At 35.1% G+C, this 27,833-nt stretch overlaps 2 protein-coding genes across 3 annotated transcripts; one reads left to right on the top strand and one right to left on the bottom strand.

The window, feature by feature from the left end:
• The first annotated feature begins 15,490 nt into the window (after nt 1–15,490).
• On the top strand, nt 15,491–22,780 carry LOC108196405 (transcription factor BIM3). The gene is made up of 8 exons (XM_017363673.2): nt 15,491–15,633; nt 15,716–15,811; nt 15,941–16,019; nt 17,652–17,721; nt 19,149–19,244; nt 20,410–20,810; nt 21,687–21,816; nt 22,328–22,780. Exons 2-8 carry the CDS (start codon nt 15,736–15,738, stop codon nt 22,436–22,438), a joined length of 963 nt encoding a protein of 320 aa, XP_017219162.1. The 5' UTR covers nt 15,491–15,633; nt 15,716–15,735; the 3' UTR covers nt 22,439–22,780.
• An 856-nt stretch (nt 22,781–23,636) lies between these two features.
• Nucleotides 23,637–27,499, bottom strand: LOC108196403 (rhamnogalacturonan I rhamnosyltransferase 1). 2 transcript variants are annotated; one of them, XM_017363672.2, is made up of 9 exons: nt 27,199–27,499; nt 26,628–27,002; nt 26,155–26,222; nt 25,989–26,077; nt 25,732–25,897; nt 25,349–25,638; nt 25,033–25,237; nt 24,776–24,933; nt 23,637–24,255 (listed from the first exon to the last, which is right to left on the bottom strand). In XM_017363672.2, the coding sequence occupies exons 2-9, from the start codon at nt 26,941–26,943 to the stop codon at nt 24,009–24,011; spliced, it is 1,539 nt and encodes a 512-aa protein (XP_017219161.1). In that variant the 5' UTR covers nt 26,944–27,002; nt 27,199–27,499; the 3' UTR covers nt 23,637–24,008. The 2 variants fall into 2 exon arrangements, with proteins under 2 accessions (XP_017219161.1, XP_063937412.1); XM_064081342.1 differs by having other exon boundaries at nt 24,113–24,255; nt 24,780–24,933; nt 27,199–27,338.
• Between the last annotated feature and the right edge of the window lie 334 nt (nt 27,500–27,833).

Raw genomic sequence — 27,833 nt, 5'->3', positions numbered from 1 at the left:
CATATGAATTCGGTATGACAATGCAGGGTATTGTCATGCCAAGTCTAATTCGGTATGACAAACAGAATAATGTCATGCCAGCTGAAATGGAACCTTCCAGGGGCGGTATGACAATCTATATGATTGTCATACCGTGCCCAAAATCAATATAAATTGATTTCCTTTAATATAATTAATTCAATAATTATTCACTTAATTATATTAATCATATAAATTCATAAATTAAATTAATTCAAGTGTGAATCAATTTAATAAATAAATTATATAACTTATATAATTAATTAGAGATGTGAATAAATTAAAAGAATAATTATATTGAGCATAGTCTTCAGCAGCAGGTCTTCTGACTTCCTTTAAAAGATCTGATTCTTTGTCTTGATTGAACGACCACCTATTGTTGATGCAGAATATTTAATCGGAGTAGCTGACACACAAATGTACTGTCTGGTTCATCTGTATCTAGCTGAATCAAATATTCTTTATCAAATAAACATTTGAGAAGTGGCTTGTTCATCGAGTCTTTGTCTTCGTAGTTCATCTTCATCAGTAGAAATAGTTTGGAATCTTCTGAATAAATAAAGTATTAAAACTTTATACCTTCTGGACTTCTGGACGTGCTACAAAATATTATTTGTACACTGAGGCTTGAACATATTAATGAACTTCTTTCAGTGGTGTGCAGCAGCATCCTGAAATTCTTCAGACATATGATTTTAATAAATCACTTGACGTTCTTCGTACGGATTCCTTCAATAGTGCTTGCTAATTTACTTTCTTTCTTATCAGAGTTGAGTTGATACTCTTAAATACAAATAGGCTTAACATATGCCTTTCAATCTCCCCCTATTTGTTTGTTATCATAACATGCAAATTATCGAGAGGATAACTCAACTAACTGATAAGACAAAGGATTAAACATGAATTGTAAATAGCAAAAAGTTTCTGGTATTTCATTAAACATTCACCAGAATTCAAACAAGTACATTAGATTACATAAGGATGTTCTTACTGAACATATATTACAAATTCCTTAACAAATCTAAAGATCAACTTCTCCTTCTTCGATATCTGAACTGTGAAGGACAGGAGTTGACGGTTCTTCTCTGGATGGCACTTCTGATGTAGTGGACTCACCACGCTTCTTACGTTCTCGTGCCAGAGCCAGTTGATGTAACACTTCCATCTCTACAGGGTCTTCCCGGAAGTCTGATGGCTGAGCCTTTGTAACATTCTTCATCCTCCGGAAATATTGAGAAATATTCCTTCGGGTGCAGTAAGCTAGAATCACATCATCAGCATCAGACTTGGCTTTAGAAGCGAAGCCCTTGGTTCGTAGTAGAGTGGATGCTAGAGCCAGTCGCTTAGCAGGATACTTAGGTAAAGCCTCCTCATTTAGATTGACAGTGCATAAGAGCTCCTTGTGAATGAACTTTATACTGTATGGGTTTTTGACAACCTGTGGACTGTTGAAGACAGCACAATCCAACAGCTTATCACGAAGGAGTTCGTTCAGGTTGGAGCATCGCTTTACCTTATTGCGAAGTACCCAAAGCTCAGACACAGAGAATGATTTAAGAAATTCAACAGATAATCTAAATGAACCATTTCTCCGTGTATATACAATCAGCTCCCACTGTTCTAGCAAGTTATTGACTCCCACAGTCAAGTAATCAATTTCTAAAGCGAAGGCATGCATAAAGATATCCTCGTCAGGGTTTACCTCTCGAAGATCGTAGATCAGAGATAGGAACTTTCTGTCATTGAAAGACTCCCTTTGAGGTCCATTGAAAATCCTCTTTGCGATGTCCCAGCTTTTTCCAACTTTCCTTCTTATATCAAGATTCTTCTGCTTGCACGCAGCATCATAGATTTTCTGCTTCTCTATCTTGATTTGCTCTTCAGTTATCAGCTTGTCCTCTAGAAGTTTCTGGTAATCACGAAGCTTACGCTTCCTAGCTTCATTCTCAGCTTTAAACTTCCGGACATTCTCTTCATGTTCAGGGTCAACAGGTTCTTCATCCTGAAACAGATAGCTCTCCTCAAATTTGCCTTCTTCCTCTGCTTGACGGTAGGTAGCATCGAAGACGTCATCATCATCCATGTCTTGTGGAAAATCATCATAGTTATCAGAATCAAAGACATTCTCAGATTGATGTGCCGGCTCTTTGCCCTTAGACTTTCCAGAATTGTCAGGAGCAGATTCAGAAGTATTCCCTTTGTTACTTTGATTCGAACTATTGCCCCTGTCACCTTTGTCTCCATCTCCTCCTCTATCTCTTCTATTCTCCCCCTTAGTTGAGGGATCCTCTCTGGAGGTATCAGCATCTGACTTTGAGTTCCTGAGGAGTTGATCCAGTTTCCTGTCGATATCTTCAAATTTTGACATATACAGTGCATGATTAGATCTCATCTCGACAGTCAAACCATGAATTTCTCCCTTAAGCTCATCCCTGGAAGAACTGGATGGCCTTTCATCAGCTTTCTTCTCTAGGGTCACCAACTGTGCACCCTTTAGCCTCTCATTTTCAGCAATCATTCGGGCTAATTCAGCTCTCAGCTTAGACATTTGTTCCTCAAATAGAGCCGGGTCAGTGTGTGCACTCACCTCACGTACACTCAAAGCTGTTTCACTAGCCTCACGTGCATGTGTATCGCTCGGTGTTTGCCTTTCTTCACTCATAGTATTCACTCTTCCAGCTGTACCTGTGTAAACTACCAATGTCCCCTGAGATGGGTTCAAAGGTAGTGGAGGAACAAATTGTCCTCCGAATGCCTGCGAGGGCAGATTTACTTGCAAGCTGCCAAGTTCCTCCTGATCATCAAAGAAAGTGCGATCAGTAAAGTTTTCATACATACTAATTGGATTTTGAAAATCTGTGCAATCAGTAAACATAGTAACCTGTGTATCTGTTTGGTCTTGCACTAGCGTGAGTGCTAGCGCAGTGCTTGACTCTGTACAGGGTACCGTGGCAGGACGGTCAACTTCAATGGCATCATTCTGTTGAGAGAATGAGTCCAGAGACTGTTTCATTGCCTGTTCCAAGTCCAAGCCTTTTTGGGAAGGCAAGGATGAGGCTGCAGATGTCTCCAGGGCTTCCAACCTTGGCTTCTTAATGGAAGACAGAGCTGCGGGTTGACTCAATAAACTACTCGAACTCCGTTTCCTCGCAACTTTACGAACAGGTTGCATTGAAGTGTTGGTTGATGTGTTTGGAGAAACGAATATTTGTTGAAGAGAATCTTCAGCTAGGTTATGAACCTGTGTGTTGTCAGGTTCATTGCTGGTAGGCTGGAAAACAAAATCAAGGTCACAAACATAATCTGACATATCAATATTAAAGTTAGAAGAGAAGTCAGAAAGTACCTGAGCTACCTGTAGGTCCTTTCGAAAGGACTGCAACTCTGGATTTGAGGTAGAGTCAGCAGGTAGTGGTTGTGAGGTTGATTGTGTTGGTGGGTAAAAGTGGGTGTGTTGTTGTTGCGGTAGTGGTTCAGATGAAGACGGTTGGGTTTCGAAGAAGTTGTATTCCTGACGTTCGTCTTCAACTGTGTGTGTTTGATGTAGAGGGGAATGATGTGGTGATTGGTGTGGTGACTGATGTGGAGATTGATGTGGTGATTGGTGGGGTTCAGGTTGTAGGTGTTCTGGTTGTGGTTGAGGTTGTTGCTGTTGCTGTTCCTGAGCCACTTGAAACGGATGCAGTTGTTGTTGAGCGTTGAACTGTTCAAACAAGTATGGAGTTATGACCAGGGGTACATTTTCATGCTTTCTCTTGTTGGTCAGAGATTTCATCAGTTTGGTACAGACACGGAGAGTTGGTGCAATTGGAGAATTGAAATAAGAGTTCTTTTCCGCGTCTGTCATCTTATCATTCAGAAAGAGCATTAAGAACCGAGGGAAAAAGCACACCACTTTGGGATTCTGTGCAACTGATCGGCTGCTGAGTGGTCCCAACTTCTTTAAAATCGACTGAAGAAGCAACTTGCCAAAGTTGATTCGTCGATTGTGAACAATACAGAACCCAATGATCTGAAGAAGGGAAGATATGATGTTGTAGTTGCTTCGAGTGGTAGGTGAAAAGACTTTTGCCAGCGTATCGAAGAACAAGTCCCACTCTGGTTTAAGATTCCCTTTCAGCATTCTCGGTAGATGAATCTCTCCTTGATAGTGAATGGTCTGAAAGAATTGGACAATCTCAGCATCTGTAGGAATCTCAGCAAAGTTGTCGCGTGGAAATCCAAGAATCCTATTTACATCATCCACAGATATAGTGATACTTCGTCCAGCACCAATATTTCCCGAGACTCGGAAGCTCTCCAGCAATGTCGTGTTGATGGCAGAAGAGTAAAAGTCCTGGAGTGGTCGAATCTGTAAATCAGCATGAGCGGTGATCGCCGTGCTGACTAAACTTTGACTATTCAGGAATCTCACCCACGATCGGAATCTCACTAAACTGATATCAGGGTCTAAGTACCCGTTGTAGTTCGTCTCCCCGATCACAAATTGGCCAGCCATTTTATAATTAAAAATTGAATTAAACGAGAATTTTTCAAATAAAATGTGAATTCTCAAATTTCTCGTAAATTTCAATTAATAATTAAATAACAATTAACCAATTAATTAATAATTCGAATTAATTGATTAAACTCGAATTAAAAATTAATTAAATTGTGAATAGCCAATTTAAATCCACAATAAACCAACAAAGTCCCAAAAAGCTCCAAATAACTCCAACAAATCTCAAAATTGCTTTAAAAACCCTAAAATTTCGAAATCCAAGTTAGGGTTTTAAGAACTTCAAATAAATCCACCAATAATCAATCCCAAAGCTGAGTTACACAAGTAATGCACGACGTCCCAGCCACAAACTCGGTCAAGAATCGGTCGAACTCGTTCGAACTCGGGGAACCCAGTTAACCCAGTCAAACTCGGTGAAATCAGTGCAAAAACGGGCAGAGTAACGGCTTAGAAATCGATAAATTAGTAACCAGCAAGCAAAATCGTGCTTGAAATCAAGTAACCAGCAAGTTTTTGAAGAGAAAACTTGAAAAACCGAGGAAGAACAATGGAGTTGTGTGTGTAAACGGAGAAGATGAAGTAACAGTATGACAAAGTCTGTTTATGTCATACGAATTTAAAAAATTCGGTATGACAATATACGGAAATGTCATACGGGTTTTAAGCTTCGGTATGACAATTGCATCAATTGTCATACCGAGGTTTGAACAGTTGAGAGAATCGCTCGGTATGACAATATAAGACATTGTCATACCGAGATCTGATATAAAGAGTATGCGACACGCGTTATAACCTTAATATGACAATGCTAATTGTCATACCGAGAAACAAATCAGCCAAACAGACTTGGTATGACAATACTAGAGATTGTCATACCGAGTTTAATAAAATTAAAAACAGAAATATATATAAATAAATATTATGATTTTTGATTTTCTTTTGAAATAGAACCTTTTACATATAAAATCAAAAACCTAATTCAAATAAGATTTAATATATTACACATATATTTTGTAAAATTCAACTTTAATTAAATATAAATATTTATGAATTTAACTTTAATTCATTAAAATGAATTAACTTAAAAACTAATATTTATGCTTAATTAAATTTGAAAAATACAAAATAAATACATATAATTATCTAAATGCATGGAGAATATTACAGGGGAGTATGCAGCACTTAGAAAATTACAGAGACATGCATAAATACACAGAAAATTATCAGATAATTTACAAACAATTATATAAAATCTAATAAAATACATCTAATTACACAGAAAATTCACAAAAATATGATAATATATATAAAGCAAATATATAATATATACACAGAGAATCATGGCATATTTAACATCCCTAGTTCACAAACCAACTTAGAGAAAGTGGATTCATCAAGTGGTTTAGTGAAGATGTCAGCAATCTGATCAGCTGTGGGTACGAAATGTAACACCACAGTACCATTCATGACATGTTCTCGAATGAAATGATACCTGATATCTATGTGCTTGGTTCTGGAGTGTTGCACTGGATTGTTTGAAATGGCTATGGCACTGGTGTTGTCACAAAATATAGGAATTTTGTCGACAGAAATACCATAATCATTTAATTGATTTCTGATCCAGAGAATTTGAGCACAGCAACTGCCAGCCGCAATGTACTCAGCTTCAGCAGTAGAAGTGGACACAGAGTGTTGCTTCTTGCTGTACCAGGAAACCAACCGACGTCCTAGAAATTGACAGCTTCCAGACGTACTCTTTCTATCAATCCTGCAACCTGCATAATCAGAATCTGTATAGCCGGTTAAGTCAAAACCAGTATTCTTAGGGTACCAAATACCTAAACCAGGTGTACCCTTAAGATATCTAAAGATTCTTTTGACGGCTATAAGATGTGATTCCTTAGGATCAGCTTGAAACCTAGCACATAAACATGTTGCAAACATGATATCTGGTCTACTTGCAGTAAGATAAAGTAATGAGCCAATCATACCTCGATAGCTTGTAATATCAACTTTCTTACCAGATTTATCCTGGTCAAGCTTTGTGGCAGTGGCCATGGGTGTCTTTGCCGGAGAAGAGTCTTCTAGATTGTACTTTCTTAGAAGATCTCTGACATACTTTGACTGGCAAATGAATATTCCATCTTCCTTTTGGCTTACTTGAAGACCAAGGAAGTAGGATAGTTCACCCATCATACTCATCTCATAATTACTCTGCATTAACTTAGCAAACTTCTTGCACAAGTTATCGTTAGTAGAACCAAATATAATATCATCAACATATATTTGAACAAATATCATATCATTATCATGCAATTTGTAAAAGAGAGTTTTGTCTATGACACCTCTAGTAAATTTATTTTCAATTAAAAATTCAGAGAGGGTGTCATACCATGTTCTTGGTGACTGCTTGAGCCCATAGACAGCTTTGAATAAGAAGTACACAAAATCAGCAAATTCTGGATTTTCAAAGCCAGGGGGCTGTTCCAGATATACTTCTTCTTCTAGCTTTCCATTCAGAAATGCACTTTTCACATCCATCTGATAAACCTTGAAGTTGGAATGTGCAGCAAATGCAAGAAATATTCTGATGGCTTCAAGACGAGCAACTGGAGCATAGGTTTCATCGTAATCAATTCCTTCTTCCTGAGAATAACCTTTTGCAACCAATCTGGCTTTGTTTCTTACAACAATGCCATCACCATCTAACTTGTTACGGAAGACCCATCTAGATCCAATTGTAGACTTTCCTTTTGGTCTTGGAACCAGGGCCCAGACTTCTTGTCTCTCAAATTGATTGAGTTCTTCTTGCATGGCAAGAACCCAATCAGGATCAGCAAGTGCTTCATCAACTTTCTTTGGTTCTAATTGTGATAGAAAACCAGAGAATAGACATTCATTTGTCGTAGCACTTCTAGTCCTTACACCAACATCAGGATCACCAATAATCAGATCAAAGGGATGATCTCTACTCCAAATCCTTTCCCTTGGAAGTTGTGTCCTTGACGATTCAGCAGTATTATCATTAGGCTGATGTGTATGACTAGTTGATCCACCAGCTCCCCCTGAGTTGTTGCCAGGTTGACTTGATGATCCACCACTAGCATCAGTGGATTCTCCAGCATTATTGCCATTTCCTCCACCATTGCCTGGATCATCATCATTGTTGTCATCACCTGTTGCAACCTCAGGTGGCACATCATCATCTGAATCTGAATCTGGATAGTTATCAAACTTCAGAGATTCAGATGGATCAGCAGATTGTATACTTGGAAGTTTAGTGTCATCAAATGTGACATTGACACTAACTTTCACTGACAGAGAATCAATTACAAAAACTCTATAAGCATTATTTGTATAACCAACAAAAATTGCTTCAGATGCCTTTGGTTCAAACTTGTTCAAGTTCTCTTCACTATCCTTGAGAACAAAACACTTGGCTCCAAAGACATGAAGATGTTTGACATATGGTTTCTTGTCTTTATACAAATGAAATGGAGTTTTCATATGATCTTTGTTGATCAAGGTCCTATTCTGGGTATAGCAGGCAGTAGACACAGCTTCAGCCCAAAAGTACAGTGGAAGCTTTGATTCAGCAATCATAGTCCTTGCAGCTTCAATCAGTGTACGATTCTTTCTTTCGACGACTCCATTCTGTTGTGGAGTCCTTGGTGCTGAATACTGCCTTCTAATTCCCTTTTCAGAGTAATAGTTGATTAGAGTTTGATTCTTGAATTCAGTGCCATTATCTGACCTTACAGCTTTTACTGGCACACCCTTTTCTAATTCAACTGACTTTATATGATCAATCACTGTCAACGGGGTTTCATCCTTAGAAGCCAGGAAGTAAACCCAAGTAAATTTTGAGAAGTCATCCACAATAACCAAGGCATATCTTCCTCCATCAATGGATGCAACATTCACAGGGCCAAACAGATCCATATGCAACAAATGAAGTGGATCTGTAATGGTATTGATGGTTTTGCCTTTGTGAGATGCTCTCTTCGCTTTTCCTTTCTGACAAGCTTCACACAGATCATCAGTTGAGAATTCCAGGGAAGGCAAACCTCTCACTAGATCTCTCTTGACTAGAGAGTTCATGGTTTTGAAGTTGAGGTGTGAGAGCTTCTTATGCCATAACCAACTATCTTCAGCCGACGCTTTGGCGTAGAAACAGTGAACTTCGTTTCCTGGTCCTGAAGATAAATCAGCTACAAATATATTGCCCTTCCTAATGCCACATAGTGAAGGACGCTTATCCTTGATATGTTTGATGATACATATCTCCTTTTCAAAATGAACATAATATCCTTTGTCACAAAACTGACTTACACTCAGGAGATTATGTTGAAGTCCTTCAACTATAGCAATATCTTCTATGATGATCCTTCCAATTTTGTACTTGCCATATCCCACAGTACGACCTTTGCTATTATCAGCAAAACTGACTGTAGGGCCAGCTCCTTCTCTTATGTCTTCCAGCAGGGATTTATTGCCAGTCATGTGCATTGACGCTCCACTGTCAAGCACCCATGTAACACGAACAAATCCACTGGCACCCTGCAAAAGACATACTTGATTAAACATTCTTTGGGACCCACACTTGATTGGGTCCAGCAAACTTAAAGAACTGATTTCTATCAGGTGTAACAACAGAGCCCCTTGGACTGATACTTGGTTCACTCTTGACTGAACTTACTTCCTTAACAACAGCCTTATAAACCTTGGTTTTAGGCTTTGGAACATAAGTCTCCTTTCTAACATAAGAAGGACTAGCAGTCTTTGATCTAGCATGCTTATTGTTTGTGTGTTGTCTAGGTGATGTGTTTTCATTTTTAGCATGCAAATTTCTAAAATAAGCAGACATAGTATTGAAAGCACAAAGCATACAGTTATCAACACCACAGCATTTATGACATGCATCAAAAACAGGAACAACAGAAGTATCAGTCATAGTAGTAGGAACATCAATAGATTCTACTCTAACCTTGTTACCAGATCTAAAGTTTTCAGTAGCATGACACCTATTGTTCTTGTTCTTACTATTAACAAAATTATTGGGCTTGTTGAATTTAGTTCTCTCAGAGTTGACACCTAAACCAGCTTTAGGCAACCTAACATTGCCTTTCACTTTAATTGGTTTCAGGTTTGTCAGAATCTCATCTCTCATTTCATTACTCTCTTTCATTTTAAGGTCTTCCTGTTTTAGTTCATATCTAATGACAACAGGAGTCTCTAAAAGAGGTTCAGCTTCTGAGGTTTTAAACAAAGGTTTAAGGGAATCTTTCAAAACAAAAGGAATCCCTCTCTCTTCAGCACTCTTCTTAAAAGGAGTAATGTTACTAGCCTTACCTACAGATTTGTTATAGTCAAAGCCTATTCCAACAGTTCTCTTGATCTCTTGTTTATCATTAAGTTCTTTGACTATCAAGGAGGCATCCTTAAAGGCTTTACATTTCACTTTCTCTTCGTCTAGCTGAAGTCTTAAAGCAATCTCACCTTTCTCTAGAACTTTGACTTTAGCACATTGTAATCCTAAGTCCATAGTCAATTGTTCTATTTTAGGTTTTAATACTTTCATCTCATTCATTTTATAAGCATGAATTTCTAAGACTAAAGTATCAATTTTAAGATTAGCAGCTTTCATCCTTTTAATAGCATCATCTCTTTCAAGTCCTAATTGCATAAACAGTTTAGGGCATGTAGGATCTACCTGAAAGCTTCCAGCAGGAGGAGGTGAAGATGATCCAGTAGTAGCCATGAAAGCAACATTCCCTAGCTGCTCCTCTTCATCACTATCTGTATCATCCCAGCTTTTGCCTTCTGCCAGATAAGACTTGCTTTTGAAACTTTGACTTCCAGAAGTACCATGATGCTTTCTAACCAGTGCATCATACTTCTGCTTCAGCTCATCATACGAATCTTTTCTTTTTCCTTGAACCTTGGGCTGTTTGCATTCAGTTGCAAAGTGTCCAGGTTCACCACAATTGAAGCATTTGAACTTGCTTCTGTCCACCATCCCAGTCTTGTATCCTCCTTTGCTTGTAGAAGATGAATAGCCTCCCTTCTGAAACTTACTAACAGTAGGTTTGTATTTATAGGAAGGGTTCTTCCGGAATCTCATGTTTCCAAACTTCTTGGCAAACAGTGATAGAGATTGATCTTCTAACAGTTCAAGCTCTTCCATTGTATAGAACTCTTCGTCACCACTGGAAGAAGCAGTCTGACCCATCTCAGGTACAACAAACTCCTGAGTGGTTTTAGAAGGAACAACAACATCCTTCTTTTCTTCCGGTATAGGTGACTCAACAACTAGAGCTCTCGAATGGTTCTGTGTTTTACCCCAGCCATATCTCTGTTTACTCTGAACTTGCTCCAGTTCATAAGTTTTCAAAACTCCGTAGAGTCTTTCCAGAGAAATCTCATTCAGATCTCTGCTTTCCCTGATGGCAGTGATTCTGTGTTCCAGATGTTCAGGAAGGGTTAAGAGAAACTTCATGTTGACCTCTTTCTTGTCGTAGAATTTCCCATTCAGATTTAAATTATTTATCAAATTATTAAGTCTGATAAATACTTCTGAAATCCCTTCACCGGGATGGGAACCAAACTGTTCATACTGAGCCATCAGTATCTCTTTCTTGTTTTCCCTAACTTCCTCTGAGCCTTCATTGATAATCTCTAATGTATCCCAGATTTGCTTGGCGTTCGTACAATTTACAACAGCATTGTACATCACTGGATTTAGAGATTCAACCAAGATTAGTTGAAGAGCATCATCTAAGTTCATCTGATCACTCTCTTCATCTGTGTACTCAGAAAGTTCTTTCGGAATGACCTGATGAGGTATCAACACACCATCCTCTTCGTGTGCTAATATGACCTTCATCGGAGTAGTAACACCCTTGTCTAAAATCCCAATGTATTTTCTGTTCGCGGTGCGGAGGAATAGGAACATGTGCCTCTTCCATAGGCCAAAGTGTTCCTGGCTGAACGGTGGGATTTTGATGCTACTGATTTTTTGTGTACTCATATTTAAGGATTTGAAGTGAATAGTGTTTGGATGAGATTTGGATTTTTGAAAGAAAAATATTTTAAATCAGAATTAATTTTTGGAATAAAATTAATTCGAATAAAAAATATTTGGACGTCACAGAGTGTGTATAGGATCTGATACGGAAAAATGGTATCAACGGCTCTGATGCCAATTGTTAGGTCCAGAAACGATTGTAGAAGGGGGGGTTGAATACAATCGTCACAAAATAATCGCGGCGGAATAATCTGATCGGAGTTTAACTTGTTAATCAGATTTAAATTAATTAATATAACAATTTTTAAGTCGTTATATAATTAATGTGGTTCGTTTTAATGTTCACTAAATATCGTAGAATAAATTCGACAGGATGTATTCTAGTTTAGTGAATAAAACAACCGAGTGATCAAAGCACAGAAAACTGTGGATATAACGAATAGCAAGTTACAAACAACTTGAAAGTTTACAAAGCTTTGAACAATTACAAATGAAGAGGTGAAGGCCTATTTATAGGCAAATCACTTGAACTTGTATGACAAAGCTGGTATGACCATGCTACAAAGATCAGAATGACAATGTGAGCTAATGTCATACTAAAATTGAAATCAGTATGACAAAAGGTGCTAATGTCATGCCATACAAAATTCGGTATGACAATCTGAAGCATTGTCATACTGAAAAAATTCGGTATGACAATCTGTAAGACTTGGGGGCTAAGTTAGAATCGGTATGACAATGCCTAACAATGTCATACCATATGAATTCGGTATGACAATGCAGGGAATTGTCATGCCAAGTCTAATTCGGTATGACAAACAGAATAATGTCATGCCAGCTGAAATGGAACCTTCCAGGGGCGGTATGACAATCTATATGATTGTCATACCGTGCCCAAAATCAATATAAATTGATTTCCTTTAATATAATTAATTCAATAATTATTCACTTAATTATATTAATCATATAAATTCATAAATTAAATTAATTCAAGTGTGAATCAATTTAATAAATAAATTATATAACTTATATAATTAATTAGAGATGTGAATAAATTAAAAGAATAATTATATTGAGCATAGTCTTCAGCAGCAGGTCTTCTGACTTCCTTTAAAAGATCTGATTCTTTGTCTTGATTGAACGACCACCTATTGTTGATGCAGAATATTTAATCGGAGTAGCTGACACACAAATGTACTGTCTGGTTCATCTGTATCTAGCTGAATCAAATATTCTTTATCAAATAAACATTTGAGAAGTGGCTTGTTCATCGAGTCTTTGTCTTCGTAGTTCATCTTCATCAGTAGAAATAGTTTGGAATCTTCTGAATAAATAAAGTATTAAAACTTTATACCTTCTGGACTTCTGGACGTGCTACAAAATATTATTTGTACACTGAGGCTTGAACATATTAATGAACTTCTTTCAGTGGTGTGCAGCAGCATCCTGAAATTCTTCAGACATATGATTTTAATAAATCACTTGACGTTCTTCGTACGGATTCCTTCAATAGTGCTTGCTAATTTACTTTCTTTCTTATCAGAGTTGAGTTGATACTCTTAAATACAAATAGGCTTAACATATGCCTTTCAGTTGCCTTATAGAATTAGAAGTTAATTTTGTTCTAATCTAACGGTACTTATTTGCTCAATATACGATCCAACGGATAATAAGTTTTTGGACCATGTGACCATACGACCAAATTATCTCCCTTACGCTTATTATATATAAGTATATAATATATATATATATAGGCACTTGCTCAAATGAGAACTTTCTTAAAATGAGAACCGTGAGAACTTTTCTAATTTATCAATATCTCATTCATTTGAAGGGCCCCGCCAGGGGCACCTTCACAAAAAATGTATATAATTAAGGTCTCCACCTAGCTAGCCGAAAAAAAAATAAAAAAAATAAAAAAAAATTCACTGATGACGTGGCAGTGGACTTTTTTTTTTGAATTTCTTTTTTGAATTTTTTTTTTGACTAGTTAGGGAGAGACTAGTTTTATATACACTTTTTATATTGGGTACCCACTAGTTTGATGTTTAGATTAGTCAAAATATGATAAATTAAGGAAGTTCTCACGGTTCTCATTTTAAGAAGTTCTCACTGGAGTAACCCTATATATATATATATATATATTTATTATAGATTTGTTAACTTTCATCTATGCTACTGTAATTTGGAAAAAATTTATAATTTGATTATATTTTTTATATGATTCTTGATTATTGTTTTCTTTATCTTCTTTATAAAATTCTTTATCTAATTCTAAAAAATCAATGAAATAAAAAAATTATATATAAACGATCAATGACAAAGAGGATTCAACGTGTCTCTTCTTTTTGAATATAACAAATTTAATTCAAAATCAGATCAGAAGTGGGCTTAATGTATCAAGTTGGTCACTAAATTGAAAACGGTATCAAGATGGTCACTAAACTCACTATAAATATCAAACAAGCATATCGAAATATGAATTCAAGTAGTAAAAATATTATATACAGAGTTTTACACATTATTTTTAAATATTACCACAAGCAACTAAAAGGTTATGAATTCTAGTATGTTTGATAATATATCTAGATTTTATCAAGTTCATTTATTATTTATTTTCAATTAAAACAAAGAAAATAACTATACTAGAAGTCAAAATCTAAATATATTATCATAAATATATATTATTATATAGTTATTATCAAAGAAAATAACTATATAATAAAAAGTAAATAATAAATAAATTTGATAAAATCTAAATATATTATCATAAATAATATAAGTCATAACATTTTACTTGGTTATCATAACATTCAAAAATAATGAGTAAAACTCTGTAAATAATATTTTTACTGCTTGAAGTCATATTTCGAGATATTTGATTGATACTTACGATGACTTTAATGACCATCTTGATATCGTTTTCAGTTCAGTGACCAACTTGATACATTAAGCTCATTTTAATGACCAACTTGATACATTAAGCTCATTTCAGTGACCAAACTTGATAATTAACCCGATCAGAAGCCATCATGTAAACAATATATATTACTTCTTACAAGTGGATAAATAAGAAATATGAAATATATCATATAACTGATATATTTGAAATTTTCACTTCCAAAGTGCTAACCCAAAACAATAACTTGTTTTCTGCTTCATATGTCCCTTTTCTTCGGTATTCTTTTTAATCAGTTGCAAGGAATTTGAACTATTTCGTTTGTTATATATCTAAAATATTTATATGTCTATTAATTAGATAATTTTTTGACAACATTCCCCCCTCAAATATCATAATTTCATATGCATACTTATAATGATCGAGAATTGAAATTAATTAATTAACATGTTCATTCAAGATTTATCGAAGATCTTTTTGATAAATTGAATTTTTTTAGTTAAATCAGAGGGTCATTTATAAATCAATAAAATATATTATAAACTAATAAACAAATTGAGTGAAGTAAGAATTTTATTAGAATACTAGTCCAATATTACAAAAATCAAGAATAAAACCTAATTGGTTGAGCTATCTATTTAGGGTTAATAAAAAATTAGGGATTAATCAGAAGGATTGATCGAAGTGAAAATCGGATATATTTTTATATTATAATATTATTTAATATTTAGTTATTATTGTATTGTTTATTTATTAACAAATATCTCTCTACTATATCATAAATTCTTATAATTGTTCATATTCAAAATGATATAGTATTTTAATTTTAATAAATTATTATATATATTTTAATTAAAAAAATTTATAGAAATTAATCAGATATCAAAAATCAAATCCTTCAGCAATATTGCGAGGGATAAATCGGGAAATTTTACAAAACAAAATGGAAGAAATATTATTATGGTTAAATAATATAATAGTTAATAAAAGAAAACCAAGAAAATCATTTAAAAAAAAAAAAAAACCAAGAAAACAAACCGTAACACTTGGCAGCAGTAGCGAGTAAAAGACCAAGAAACACCTTGCTCTCTAGGGCACACAATTCACTTTTTACAATTCCAAACAAACCCCCAACCCCCGGTTAATTCATCGCCGGAGAGTCTCCATCGCCGCCGCGGAGCCCTCATTGTCAGTCTCACTCACCTTCACTCTACGTACCTTCAAATATAACTATCGATATTTATCTGTATAATTGTGGTGTTAACAACAGGTGATTAACTTGAAAAACAAATGGTGAGAACAACCAAGACTCATCAACCACAAGTAGAAGCCGACGACGAAGATTTCGGCTCAAGGCTCACTGATGGTACTTCGAACACCGTTTAGTTTAAAAATATTAATATATGCTCATTTTTTTAAATATATTTTATAGTTACTTATTTCGGTATTGGGATTGTTGAACTGATTGTTGTGAATTATTTTTAATAAAACGTAGAGGGGAAGAATGGTGATAGGAAGTCTAGGTCGAAGCATTCGGAGACCGAGCAGCGCAGGCGTAGCAAGATTAATGAAAGGCAAGCTCCTTTTCAAGGTCTCATTTTTTAGTTACCGGAAATTCGGAATGAGAATTGTGTTGTTGTGCCAATTATAAATTTTGCCTTGTCAGTGTTGAGATGAGAGTTAAGTAATGTTTACTTATAATTACATAATTACATCACACATGCTCTATAGAATATTTTATATTTTATGATTTGTAGATCACATGTTATACTCATTATTAAATCATTTAGGCATGTTGTGCAACATGTGAATGCTCTCTTTGGCTGACCGGTGAACAAGCCATTTGTACTGATTTGAATAAATCATATGCCACAAGTATGTGAGCACTTTTCAGAGAAAAGTGTTTTCGTGTCTTTGTTAGAATATAAATTTATTCCTCGTCTTATGCAAGAATGTATGAAAAGGCTTTAGTATTGTTAACATAAGAAGTTAATACTGGATCACCAAATAGTTGCACAAACATCTCAGTTTATTCATCTTCTTTATCGAAGCATAAATTTTGGAGATATCATTTTTTTTCATGTGGATTGTCCCCAACATATGCCTTTTTATCCAGTGTTTTTTTTTGTGTGTGCGCGCGACCATGCCTACTTGATTGCAGAGAAAATTATGTTGGACTTGGAAAGAAACAACCTAAAATCATGATAAGCTTAATGTTTTCAACACTGAACAGGATGATCTAGTTATGCATACATATAAAAGTGCAGACTAATTCTTAAGGACCTATTTCATGTGGCGATGTTACTCTGCTGCAATGATTTATTGAAACACATTGTTTTGTCATGGTTGGCAGATTTATTGTCAGTATATTCATTTTATTCCGCATCAGTTTCCCTATTTTTCATATCATATACAATAGACTATAATGCACAACCTAAATACTTGATCAATCTAAAGTCTTAATTTTATTAGAACTCTCTTGTGGTTCTGATCTAGATGTGTATGATAAATTTATCATTCACCAAAATCATATGAATACACAATTTGAAAGAAGAGCATGGCTGATGATGTATAATATATTTGACAAATCAAATTCTTAAGTATATGTTTGCAGTTTAACTCTTTATAGGTGTGCAAAGTATATGTCGAGTCAGTTGACCAGTTAAACACCACTTGATTACTCTTTACATTGATTAATTAAATGTTAAAAATTTGATTATTGAATTTGTGGAACTCTTTGAAAGTTAAATCGCTTGTATAGTTGTTGAAATTTTGTTAGTTTCTTTATTGAAAAAGCTAACAATGCAAAAAAAAAAAGAAGACATGCATATCTAAATAGAATTAGTATAGGAGGAGAATTGTTGAACATATATGTGTAAAATTAAGTTTATTAGTGATTGACTAGCTGATTTGTTAAAATACTAAAAACATTTAAGTTTTTCAGTTTATGAAATGAGGCTCTTAATATTTTTGTAATACTCGTTGGTAGAGGTTTATTGGCTGTCCTTATATAGAGCATTTGGGGTTCCTACTTAGAGAAGGGATGAGGTCATTGTTTGACAGCAGGAAGGTCTTTTTATACCTATATTGCTTTATTTCGTAATTCTGTCTTTCAATCCCTTTCCTACATCATCATTTTCTCCTCTATGTTACCTGTGTTTCTTGTTTTGTCTTTTCATGGAGGTTAGTTTTTGTGATCAATGCAGATTTCAAATTTTAAGAGAGCTCATACCTGAAAATGACCAGAAGAGGGATAAAGCTACATTCTTGTTGGAGGTCAGGAGCTTAAGCTATTATAGCTACTCTTGTTAAAACGTGTTGACTACTTCTTCTGACATTAAGAACAATATTTCTGTCACTAAGAAGAATATTGGTTCATATAAAAATGATCACACCAAGCAGGGAAGAAGCCCCTAATTATACCTTTACAAGGGCAATTTAAGTAATTTACAGAATTTGTAGTATTAAAGAAAATAATTATAATTTAAGTAGAAAATGATTGCCACATTAATCAATAGAAAATTTTTATTTAAATATAATTAAAGTAAGCTCGCTGCTTTTTGATCATGAAATTCATCCATTATGGGTAGATGAAAAGGCAATCCATTTATCAGAGACTGAGATGCTAGGTGTGTATAATTAACTTTTATATTATTAATTCTGAAGTGGTATTTGATTGATACCTATATTTTGGGCCTACCCTACTAGTCCACCAAAGAAGTAAAAAGTTGAGGGGTAAAAAATATGTAGTTAACAAATTTGATTTGATAAGAGCCAAAACACAAAATCGCATAATTATTATAAAATGTTAAATATATATTTGATATTTTTATTAAGTAATATAATTAGGGCTACCTTAAGGTAGGCCACGGTCACCTTTGGCCATAATTTAGATTCGTCCCTAGTAATCTAGAAAGAATGGGTGCAGCGAGGGCTACCGCACTCCACACTAGGTGCAGGGCTCGCTCGTTTCTTCTCCTAAATGATGTGTGTTACAAACGATGCAGTAATCAATTGATCCTTTTTAGTGTATGAAGTGTGGAATGTTCAATTTTATTACATATATGAATGATGTTGCCTATTGCATTTGACTTTGAGTTGGGCATATGCAAGTATGCATATGCTTAGTCATATTTTCCTAATAATATATTATATTTAGTCAATGTAAGTATGTTAATTTAGTTTACAAATGTTATTACTCTTAATTTAATGTGGAGTCGTTTGGGCAAACTTAAAAAAAGTGACTTCTTGCTTAAAGTAAAGAAATGGATTAGAAGTGAGAAGTAAATAAGTTAATAAAGTGTTTGGAAAAGAAGTAGAAGTTCTGAGAGAGAAGCTAGCATTCTTAACTTCTTAAAAGTGCTTCTACTTATTTACACAAACGGGTCAAGAAAAGCAGAAGCCAAAAGCAGCTTCTGCTTCCTGTAAACAAACAGGGGCACGTATCTTATTTATCAAGGATGACGTTTATGAATTTGCCTATTTTAGTTCAAGTTGAGAGCAACTTGTAATTTGTTTATGAATTATACACACACACACATATTTGATAATTGACGTATCTTGGATACTTCTGCTGAGCAATAAAAAAAAATACTTCAACCTGAAAATATTGTCAGACTCTGTTTTACCTAGGTATCAGAAGCAGTTTAAGGTCCTGGTTCTTTATTTATTCTTGATACATGAGAGCATTGTGCTTTATGCAGGTTATTCAGTACATTCAATTCTTACAAGAGAGGGTGCAGATGTTTGAGAGAACATACCAAGGTTGGAGCTCAGAGCCAACAAAACTGACACCATGGGTAATATTTTCTCTGAACAATTCAATAGTTTATGTAACCAACACTTTCTCCCTTGAAAGTAGGTTTCGTAGAACTATGGACAGTTTGGCATAAATATTCACTTGCAGTGCTTTTGTCTTGTTTCTGACCTCTGTCTGAATGTGGGCTCTAGATTCCCTCTTCGAGCAGTATAGTATATCTCTTTATGGTGGACTGCAATCATCATTCAAGCATGATGCAGCAACACATGTCTATATATCATTGTAGTTGCACTGAGTTCAATTTAAAGCACACCAGAGATATATGAGTGGTCTCAAGTTCCAAAAAAACGCCCCAAGTTTAACTTCTTTCTTTAAAAAAAATAAAAAACTTGGCATTTTAATACATATGCATGGCTAAAAATTACTTCCCAAGGACAATTTAAACCTCGGTATGTAGGTTTTGTTCTTTTAAAAAATTTCTTGCACACTTTGTGCCCACAGATCCATTTCTTTTCTTACTTGTGCAAAATTATTTGTTTAATGTGTTTCACATATAAGTCTCCTCAATATGTCGTGTTTGCACTATAAACTTTTCGCCTCCTTTCTCCAAGTCCCAAGTATAAATCTCAGCTTATATATTCCAATCTATAAGATAAGTTCTTCTATTACTCCCTAAAATTTCTTCCCAATGCGACGATGTCATAATTTTGGCTCTTGATGTTTGCCTGGGGATGGTCGAGGATGGATGAACTACCGTAGAGGATTGATGAATATTAATTTTATTGATCCCAACATAACTAATACAGTGTATATATAACCTTGATAAATAATAATCTCAAATTCTCAGTGAATTCATAAAACTCTCTGGTCCTGAAACTATTAATGTCCAGAGGTTCACTGTGGTGCTTGTTTGTGTTGTGGTAGTGCAAATACTACTTGTTTGCTAGGTTTTTTTTTGTTGATATTTCTGTTTTTGTTTCTTTCACTCTGTTGAGATATGATATTGAAGGTTCAAGGTTTTTAACTTTTTTTACTAGAATTTTACATTATATCAGTTCAGAAGTAAATTCACGAATATAATTCATTTGTCATCGTATCCCTTTCCATTTTATAGTGATTTTGTGATTAAACAACTCCTTGTACTTTATACCTTGGTTTTACATTCTAAGAAACATACTAATGTCATCTAATCTTTTTGAAAACAGAGGAGCAATTGTGGGGCTGTTGAAAGCTTTGTTGATCCATCTCATCTCATGAGGAGTGGCCCTGTGAATATACTTGATGCCCCAGTAACTCTTACCAATACACATAACTCGATAGATTCTGATTTCGGTTGTGAAGCTACATACAGAGAAACAGATCATGGGGTGGCTTCGCAAGAAGTTTCTCTAGGCATGTCAGTGCCGGCAAATTTGTTCGAAGACAGCACAGCTGAACCTCCCCAGGTATCCTTTTCAAATACAGAGCTCTTGGCATCTGAATCACAGCCCCAACTTTGGCGCGATAGACCATGCACAACTGAATGTGCTACTACGAGCTATACTCCAGATGAGCTGGAAGAGCTCAACACTGAAGATATAGCTATCTCAGACTCCTGCTCGCAAGGGTGAGTATCTGTGCCATGTCTTACATATATATATATCTACATTCCTCTAGTGTTGGAAATTTTGATCGGTAATTTCATAATTGTGTTCTTCTTGTGTTACATAATTAGCCAGAGCTGTTCTGATGCAAACACTATACTTATTGTTGATAAATATCAATTTATATTAGTGATTTTCCATTGTGGTCTATATGTATGATTCTCCCTTGTGGTGGTCTATATGCATGACGTGCAACAAGTGATTTGCTATTTCCTATGAATAACTTTATCATGCATACGTGCATGCTTACCAGTTACCTGTGTCAGAATGGCGTCCTTAAGGTGTTTTCATTATATTCAGTAAGACCTTCAGAGGTGTGACTGCGCAATTTCAAATTTACAAGCTAGTGAATCCTATCTAGTTTGCAATAATGTATTATTTGTTCATAGACCTCTGAAATTAGCTTGTGAGTTCCAGTGCTAAAACTGATCTCGCTGTTGTTGAGTATATAAATTAATATATAGCTGCAGCGTTGATGACTGGGTTCAGTTGCTCCCTCCCTCCCTCCCTCCCTCCCTCCCTCTCTCTCTCTCTCTCACTCCCTCCCTCCCTTACTATCTCTCCCCCCCCCCCCCCTCTTCCTTTCTTTTACAATATGTTATCACTATATTTGGTTTCTGTGGAAATTTTTTAGGGAAAAAGTAAATATTTTTTTCCTAATAATTTACTTCTACTGTCTGATAATTTGAATTTTTTATTGGCATGCTTTCTTAAAAGAATTAGCACCATTAATCTAACTTAGCGACTGGTCAATGCTTTCCCTTTCCAAGATATTTGATGTATTTTATTACAACAAGTGTTATTTGTGATGGTATTAAATCAGTTTTACTGCTGAACAGGGTGTTAAATACCATAAGTCATGCACTAAAATCTTCTGGAGTGGATTTGGCACAGACGAGCATCTCAGTGGAACTTGACATTGCAAAGCATCCTGATAGGGGAATGACATCTATGGCTTTCTTTACAAGGGTACATTCTTCAAAACAGTATTTTCTTGTCATACTTCTTTAGGCCAAATACCTTCTCTACGCGTATGTTGCATAATCATGTTGTAGCATATGTTTGTTTCGGGACTTTAGCTGTATTTTTATCGAGACTTGAGCTAATTACATGTTTTATTACTTGTGCATGTGTGAGAGTGCATATTATTGTGGAGGATAGTGGAATGACCTTGTTATTGTAGTATTGCAATTTTTTTGAAGGCTATGAAAAACTGTGTTTTGGTTTGTTGTTTCTCTCTTTCTAAACACACACATGTATAGCACCTGGAATGTTAAATAATATTCACCAATATTGCCTTTGCTTGGGAACATGTGTAGGGTGTTTTTGTCTATTACTTCTACGAACCCTTTTCTCTAATATTATTTTGTATACCAGAAAATCTAGTGAACTTTATTGCTAATAGATTTCTATACCCAAGTTTGCAGTTGGACGATCAAGAAGCTATTTTTACTTACAATTCTTTGTTGGTATCTTTCAGGATAACAAGAACCTCCCTCCTAGCAGTGAGGCATTGTCACATCATGGAGTTGGGAGTAGTAGCAATAATTCCTTTCAAGCCCACAAAAGGCTGAGAACTGAACAGAGCTAGTAGTGGAATTTCACTGATCCCTTCCTATAATATTTTTTCCCTTCTCTTCCCTAATTGGGGATATTCACTTGGCATTCCTTTTTGTTTATGGAAAGGGATCATGATGTGGGTGGTTTTTTCGGTAATGCTAGGTGTATATCCAAAAGCCGGTGCCAGTTTTGGCAATTTGCGATGTGTTGATCTTTGAAATGTCATGATAATTATGTAGAACTTAGTTATTTCGCAATATATATTTAGTATGAGAAATCTTGGCAAATAATGCTAGTCTTACTGCTATTGGAGTTGAATGTAAATAGTAAGTTACTTATTTTTGTCGTGCAATTAAGAAAGTATTTGGGGCTATTAGAATTGCAGTTATAATTAGCTGTGGTAATATTTTATGTATATGGAGAAGTTTGTTTAACTGTAATATCTATCTTTTGTTGATTGCTATCCCCTTCAAACTTATGCTCCCAGTGGATACTTAAACTAATATGTGGTTTATTCTTTAATGTTAAAATATTGATATTGTTTAAATGAAACTAGCCAGTGGTTCATACTTCATACTATGATGCTATCATAAATGTTGGTTACCAAATTTTAATTGACATCTCATTTCTTACCTTGTATTTGAATATTGATATTGTTACTAATCATAGAATCTGTTACTTTATGTTGGAATATTATTATTGGTACTAAAATGAGATTAGTTATCTGTTATAACTAAAGTAGGTTACTAACTTCCCTAAAAGAAGTAGATTACTAACTGTACGGGGAATAATGTATAATTAGGAAGATGATCGAGTTAGCACATAGGACCTTCCCAAAGATCAATAGACTGTTATAGATTTTTAATCATTTTTGGACAGGTTACAAGTAAAATTGTGCTGAATAAATCACAAAAAAGAAAACTTGGATGTGTCTGGTATTATTTGAAAGATGCATGACATTACTAATGCATTTAGAACAATAAGACGTTTAAACTTGCTGAAATTTATCTTGTCGAAAAAGCACAATTTATTGAAAAAGTGCCTGGAACGTATAATACCTTAGAGGAACACAGTGTCAGTGATATCAATTAGAATACAGTGATATAAACACAATTTGAGGTTTGAGTAATATAGAGTGCATACTTCATTTAAATTGTCAATACACGTTGTAAAGATGTACCAAGCAGAGTATACCACTAGTCCCTTTCTGATCCAGGAAGACTCCTCCAAGTTCAAGTGATAATATATATATAATCTGATTAGGCTATCAAAAATTTAAAAAGTTCGATCTAATGATCACAAGATCCATAATTTCTAAATATTTCGCCCCTTGAAACAATGCAGTTTTCTTTTATCTGTACAATAATTTGATTATCAGGAATTCCTACGAATAATCATCTTTGAATTTACGTCAGTGTGCTCCAAAAGAACTCAGACACAGGCCTCAAATTGCTCATCCAGCCTAACTCAACAGATGAAGGTGTGCGCAATCCACTTGTAAAACATGTGTATAGAAGACCCAAGCAATGGCTGTCAGATGTACATAGTATACACAAGCAGTATATGACCAAAACTAACCACTAGACTGGCACAGGTGAGAATCATGCGAGTCCCAGTGGTTCAACCAAAGGCTGTAAACACTCATGCGGATTGGCATAGAAATAATCTTCTTCCTTGGGTTTATCTGGCAAGACTAAGCGCCTTCTTGCAGTCCCCATTCGATCTGCATGAGATTCCTTGACTATTGAAGAGAATTCATCCCAGCTTAACGATCCACTATGATATTGATCAATCAAATCAATTAAAAGCTTTCTATCCAGTGCAATGGTCTTCTTGAATCCTAGATATCTGAGAATTTAATATATCATCGGAGAAGTAGTTAGTCAGACTATGCTTTTAACACAAAATAAAATTTTTAATGGTAAAGTCTTAAAATATAAACTATATAGAGTGTTTGCTGGTTATGACCCATATATCAATTTGTTTGCCACCATCCATATCAAGTTACGTAGAACAAGTGAAGAACATACTGGCTGTGCACTATATACATGAAATGTACGTAGAAATATATACTTTTAACACGAAAACATCCTATTAGTCATTATCAGAAGAAAAATCAGTGTTAGGAAAGTATTATATACCGATATCCATAAATTAGTCTAGTATCTGACTTGGATTTGAAAAAGAACTAAATGAATCCTCCTGCATCATATACACTCTGTCGCTACCATATAAATGAAAGCGATTTCATGTGTAACATAAATGCTTTTATCGTTAAAGCAAACAGATAAAGGGGATTAAGGAGCGACAGAAATTGGTGACAAAAATCAGTTTAAATCTTTATTTTATTTGATTAGTATATAAGTACCTACGATGTCCTTCAACAACTTTGGCCATGTTTCCGTCATATGTAGGCACAAATATGTCACTCTCCAAGGAGACAAGATAGTCTAATGCAGCCATTTGGGATGAGTGGTTCTGGAAATACATCAATTCTGAAGGTTGTAGCAGCTTTTCCTTTCTAACCTACTCAAAACATATATATATGTTTTTTAGATTATATGGAGAAGATAATGTTTAGATTAAAGGGAAAAGAAAAAGTCATGCATCTCCTAAAATACAAACCAGATTGGGATATGCGGCTGCCAAGCTTTCCATTCTACGACTTCCACCATAAATTTCTCCAGCAGCAATATAAATTTGAACATCATGGTTGATACCCAATGCAGTTAAAATTAGAGCAGTTTCTTCAGGTGTCAGAGGACACAAACCTTCTTTCCTTTTAAAGTCTGAATTTATAACTTTTTCCTTCCACCAGGGGTAGGCATACCTAAATATACAAATTTCAACCATGTAACTAAGAAATACGAGCTTCTAAAAATATAATTGTCGACGTAGTTGTAAACGCTTTTAAAAATGTCAAGTACCAGACTATTTGTACCTCATTCTTGTTAGCTCTTCCACCTCTTCAACGTTGCAGCCGTGGCTGCAGCCAGAGAATGCTAACATATCCATCTCGTATCTTAGATGGAGGACTACAAAAGGGCCATTTTGCCTCAAGATGGTGACAACCTTTCTACCCAGTTCCTCTATTTGGGAAGTAAATCTCAGACCACTAAAATTAACTCTGCACCGCAACTTCTGAATCTCCACTGGTAGCCCATTATTAGCAAGTCGAGCATCTGTTCTATTTAAATGCACAACTTTATACTTTTGAAGAAGGGGCAGTATCTGGGTACAGAAATATAAAACAGAAGCTTAGTTAAATTTGTATGACTTTAGAGATTGAGAAAAATAAATTAAGTTGAAGCAATAGCTACCTACCTGATCATGATAGTAGGAAATGTCAGACCAACTAACAGGCGGCAATGAGTGGAACAGTCCAAGCTTAACTCTTCTTTTTAGTCGAGGCGGAAGCTCTTTCAAAATACGAACTTCATCTCTTAAGGATGTGATGAAATGGTCCACATCAAATATGTCCTTGAACTCACTGCCATGTTGAAATTAAATACTTATAAATATGAACTTGATACATTAAAAAGGAGAATTATCTTCTAAGGACATAAAAACAAGTAAATAACCTTGGATCTGCCCAAAATGAAGTTTTATCCAGTTCTGGGACAATTAGCGTGACATTTAAATATCTTGCAATAGCAACCATATCGCAAATCTGCATAAGAATGTATAATATGAAACCAGATTCCACAAGCAAATTTGAAGACAATATAAGAGCAGATAGCAACTCACTGCTCCTCGCATCTGATTGAGTCCTCCATTGCAAGAAACCAAGAGATAGCCATTGTTCTTGTAAATCCCTGAAACCAGTATCTAGGCAGCTCAGATATACAAATAAATTAAAAATACACCATCAATATATCTTCTAGCAGCAAGACAAAGAATTATCACTATAGGCACCAAAAACAAAATTATCACTATAGGCACCAGAAACAAAATTATTAAATTAATCCAAACAACTGATATTAAGCATCACCAACGAGAAGAAATTGTCTATGTTTTCAAACTAGATATCTGAAGCAAATTTCAAAGACTTCGGTTAATCTCAGAATTTCAATGACTTCACATTATAACATATAAAGAATGACATAAAAACCATAAAACACGTATTTTCAAAATACATCATCCTATATCGACATTGTAAAAACCAATATAAAGCGCAAGCAAAACAAGCATACTACAAACAAGCATACTACAATACTCACTCTTGGGAGGATGAAAATCTTTGGGAAGAACAGCGACACTCGATAATTTAACCTCATTAGTATACAATGTAGTTGGAGTAAAACAAGAAGGCCAACTCTTCAACAATTTAGGCCCCATAATCTCCCCCATAATCAATAATCTTATAACAAAAGTCCAAATCAACACTGTTGTCACTCCCCTCACAATCCACAGCATCATCGGAGCGCGAGAAACCACCAAATTCGGTCTCCCAATCTTATCAACTCCCACATTTTTCATCCCCGCCTTCCACATTTCCTCTCTTTCCACCATCTTCTCATCCCCTAATTTACACATTGTTTGATACCATCACATCTACAAGCATCAAAACCCCAATAAATTGCACAAGAAGGCACCTATAAACAAACCATACATAACAAGAAAAGTACAAAACCATCAATATAATATCACCCCATCATATAATTTAATCACACAACAAAAAACAAAACGAATCTACAAACTTAAACAACTAAACACGAAACCCAACAAAACCATATTAATTTTACAGCCAACTAAAACATGCCTCCCTAAATTTCAAGAACACCCACTTACAATGCAGATTTTAACCCCTCAAATGCAACAAAACAAATCGACCCTCTCCAAGATTTGCAGTTTTATTCACTTATCCGATCAGATTCCGGCCAAATTCGCCGGAAAAAAGTGGTAGCACAAGTGCAAAAGACACAAAGATGGGCATTAAAGAGAGAGTGAGGGTGGGCTTGATTGTTAAGGAAGCAGAATAGTTAAGGTTAATCTTTTACCGTTAGTTACGGCGTCGGTGTCACACATATACACACAACATTTGTATAGTTATATATAGATAGAGAGGTGGTGCGTATTTTACAGTGGCTATGATTTATCCCTGAATGATTGTAACCACCTCTGTTGTTTTCACTCATCACTATATTTTAAATTTTAGTTATTTATTTATGAAATAAGTTATTATTTTTACATGTTTATGGGAGAAAAACAGTTGGGCTATCAATTTTTAGTACTTGATATGGTTATGAGTGTTAACATATTGGGTTAGTTTTGTGTGATTAGTTGAGAGTATGTTGCCATATATAATGTAGAGTGTTATTGTCTTTTTCTTTTTGTTAAAAGTTATTTGAGTGATGGAAATGATTGTATTATTTTTGGTAATTCATAAATTGTTTTCGATATTTAAGTGGTCCATTATTATGGTA

The sequence above is a fragment of the Daucus carota genome, chromosome 7 (genome assembly GCF_001625215.2).
Source record: "Daucus carota subsp. sativus chromosome 7, DH1 v3.0, whole genome shotgun sequence".
NCBI lineage: Eukaryota > Viridiplantae > Streptophyta > Magnoliopsida > Apiales > Apiaceae > Daucus > Daucus carota.
The sequence above is the reverse complement of the archived record's forward strand: the minus strand, read 5'-3'. Positions and strand labels throughout refer to the sequence as shown.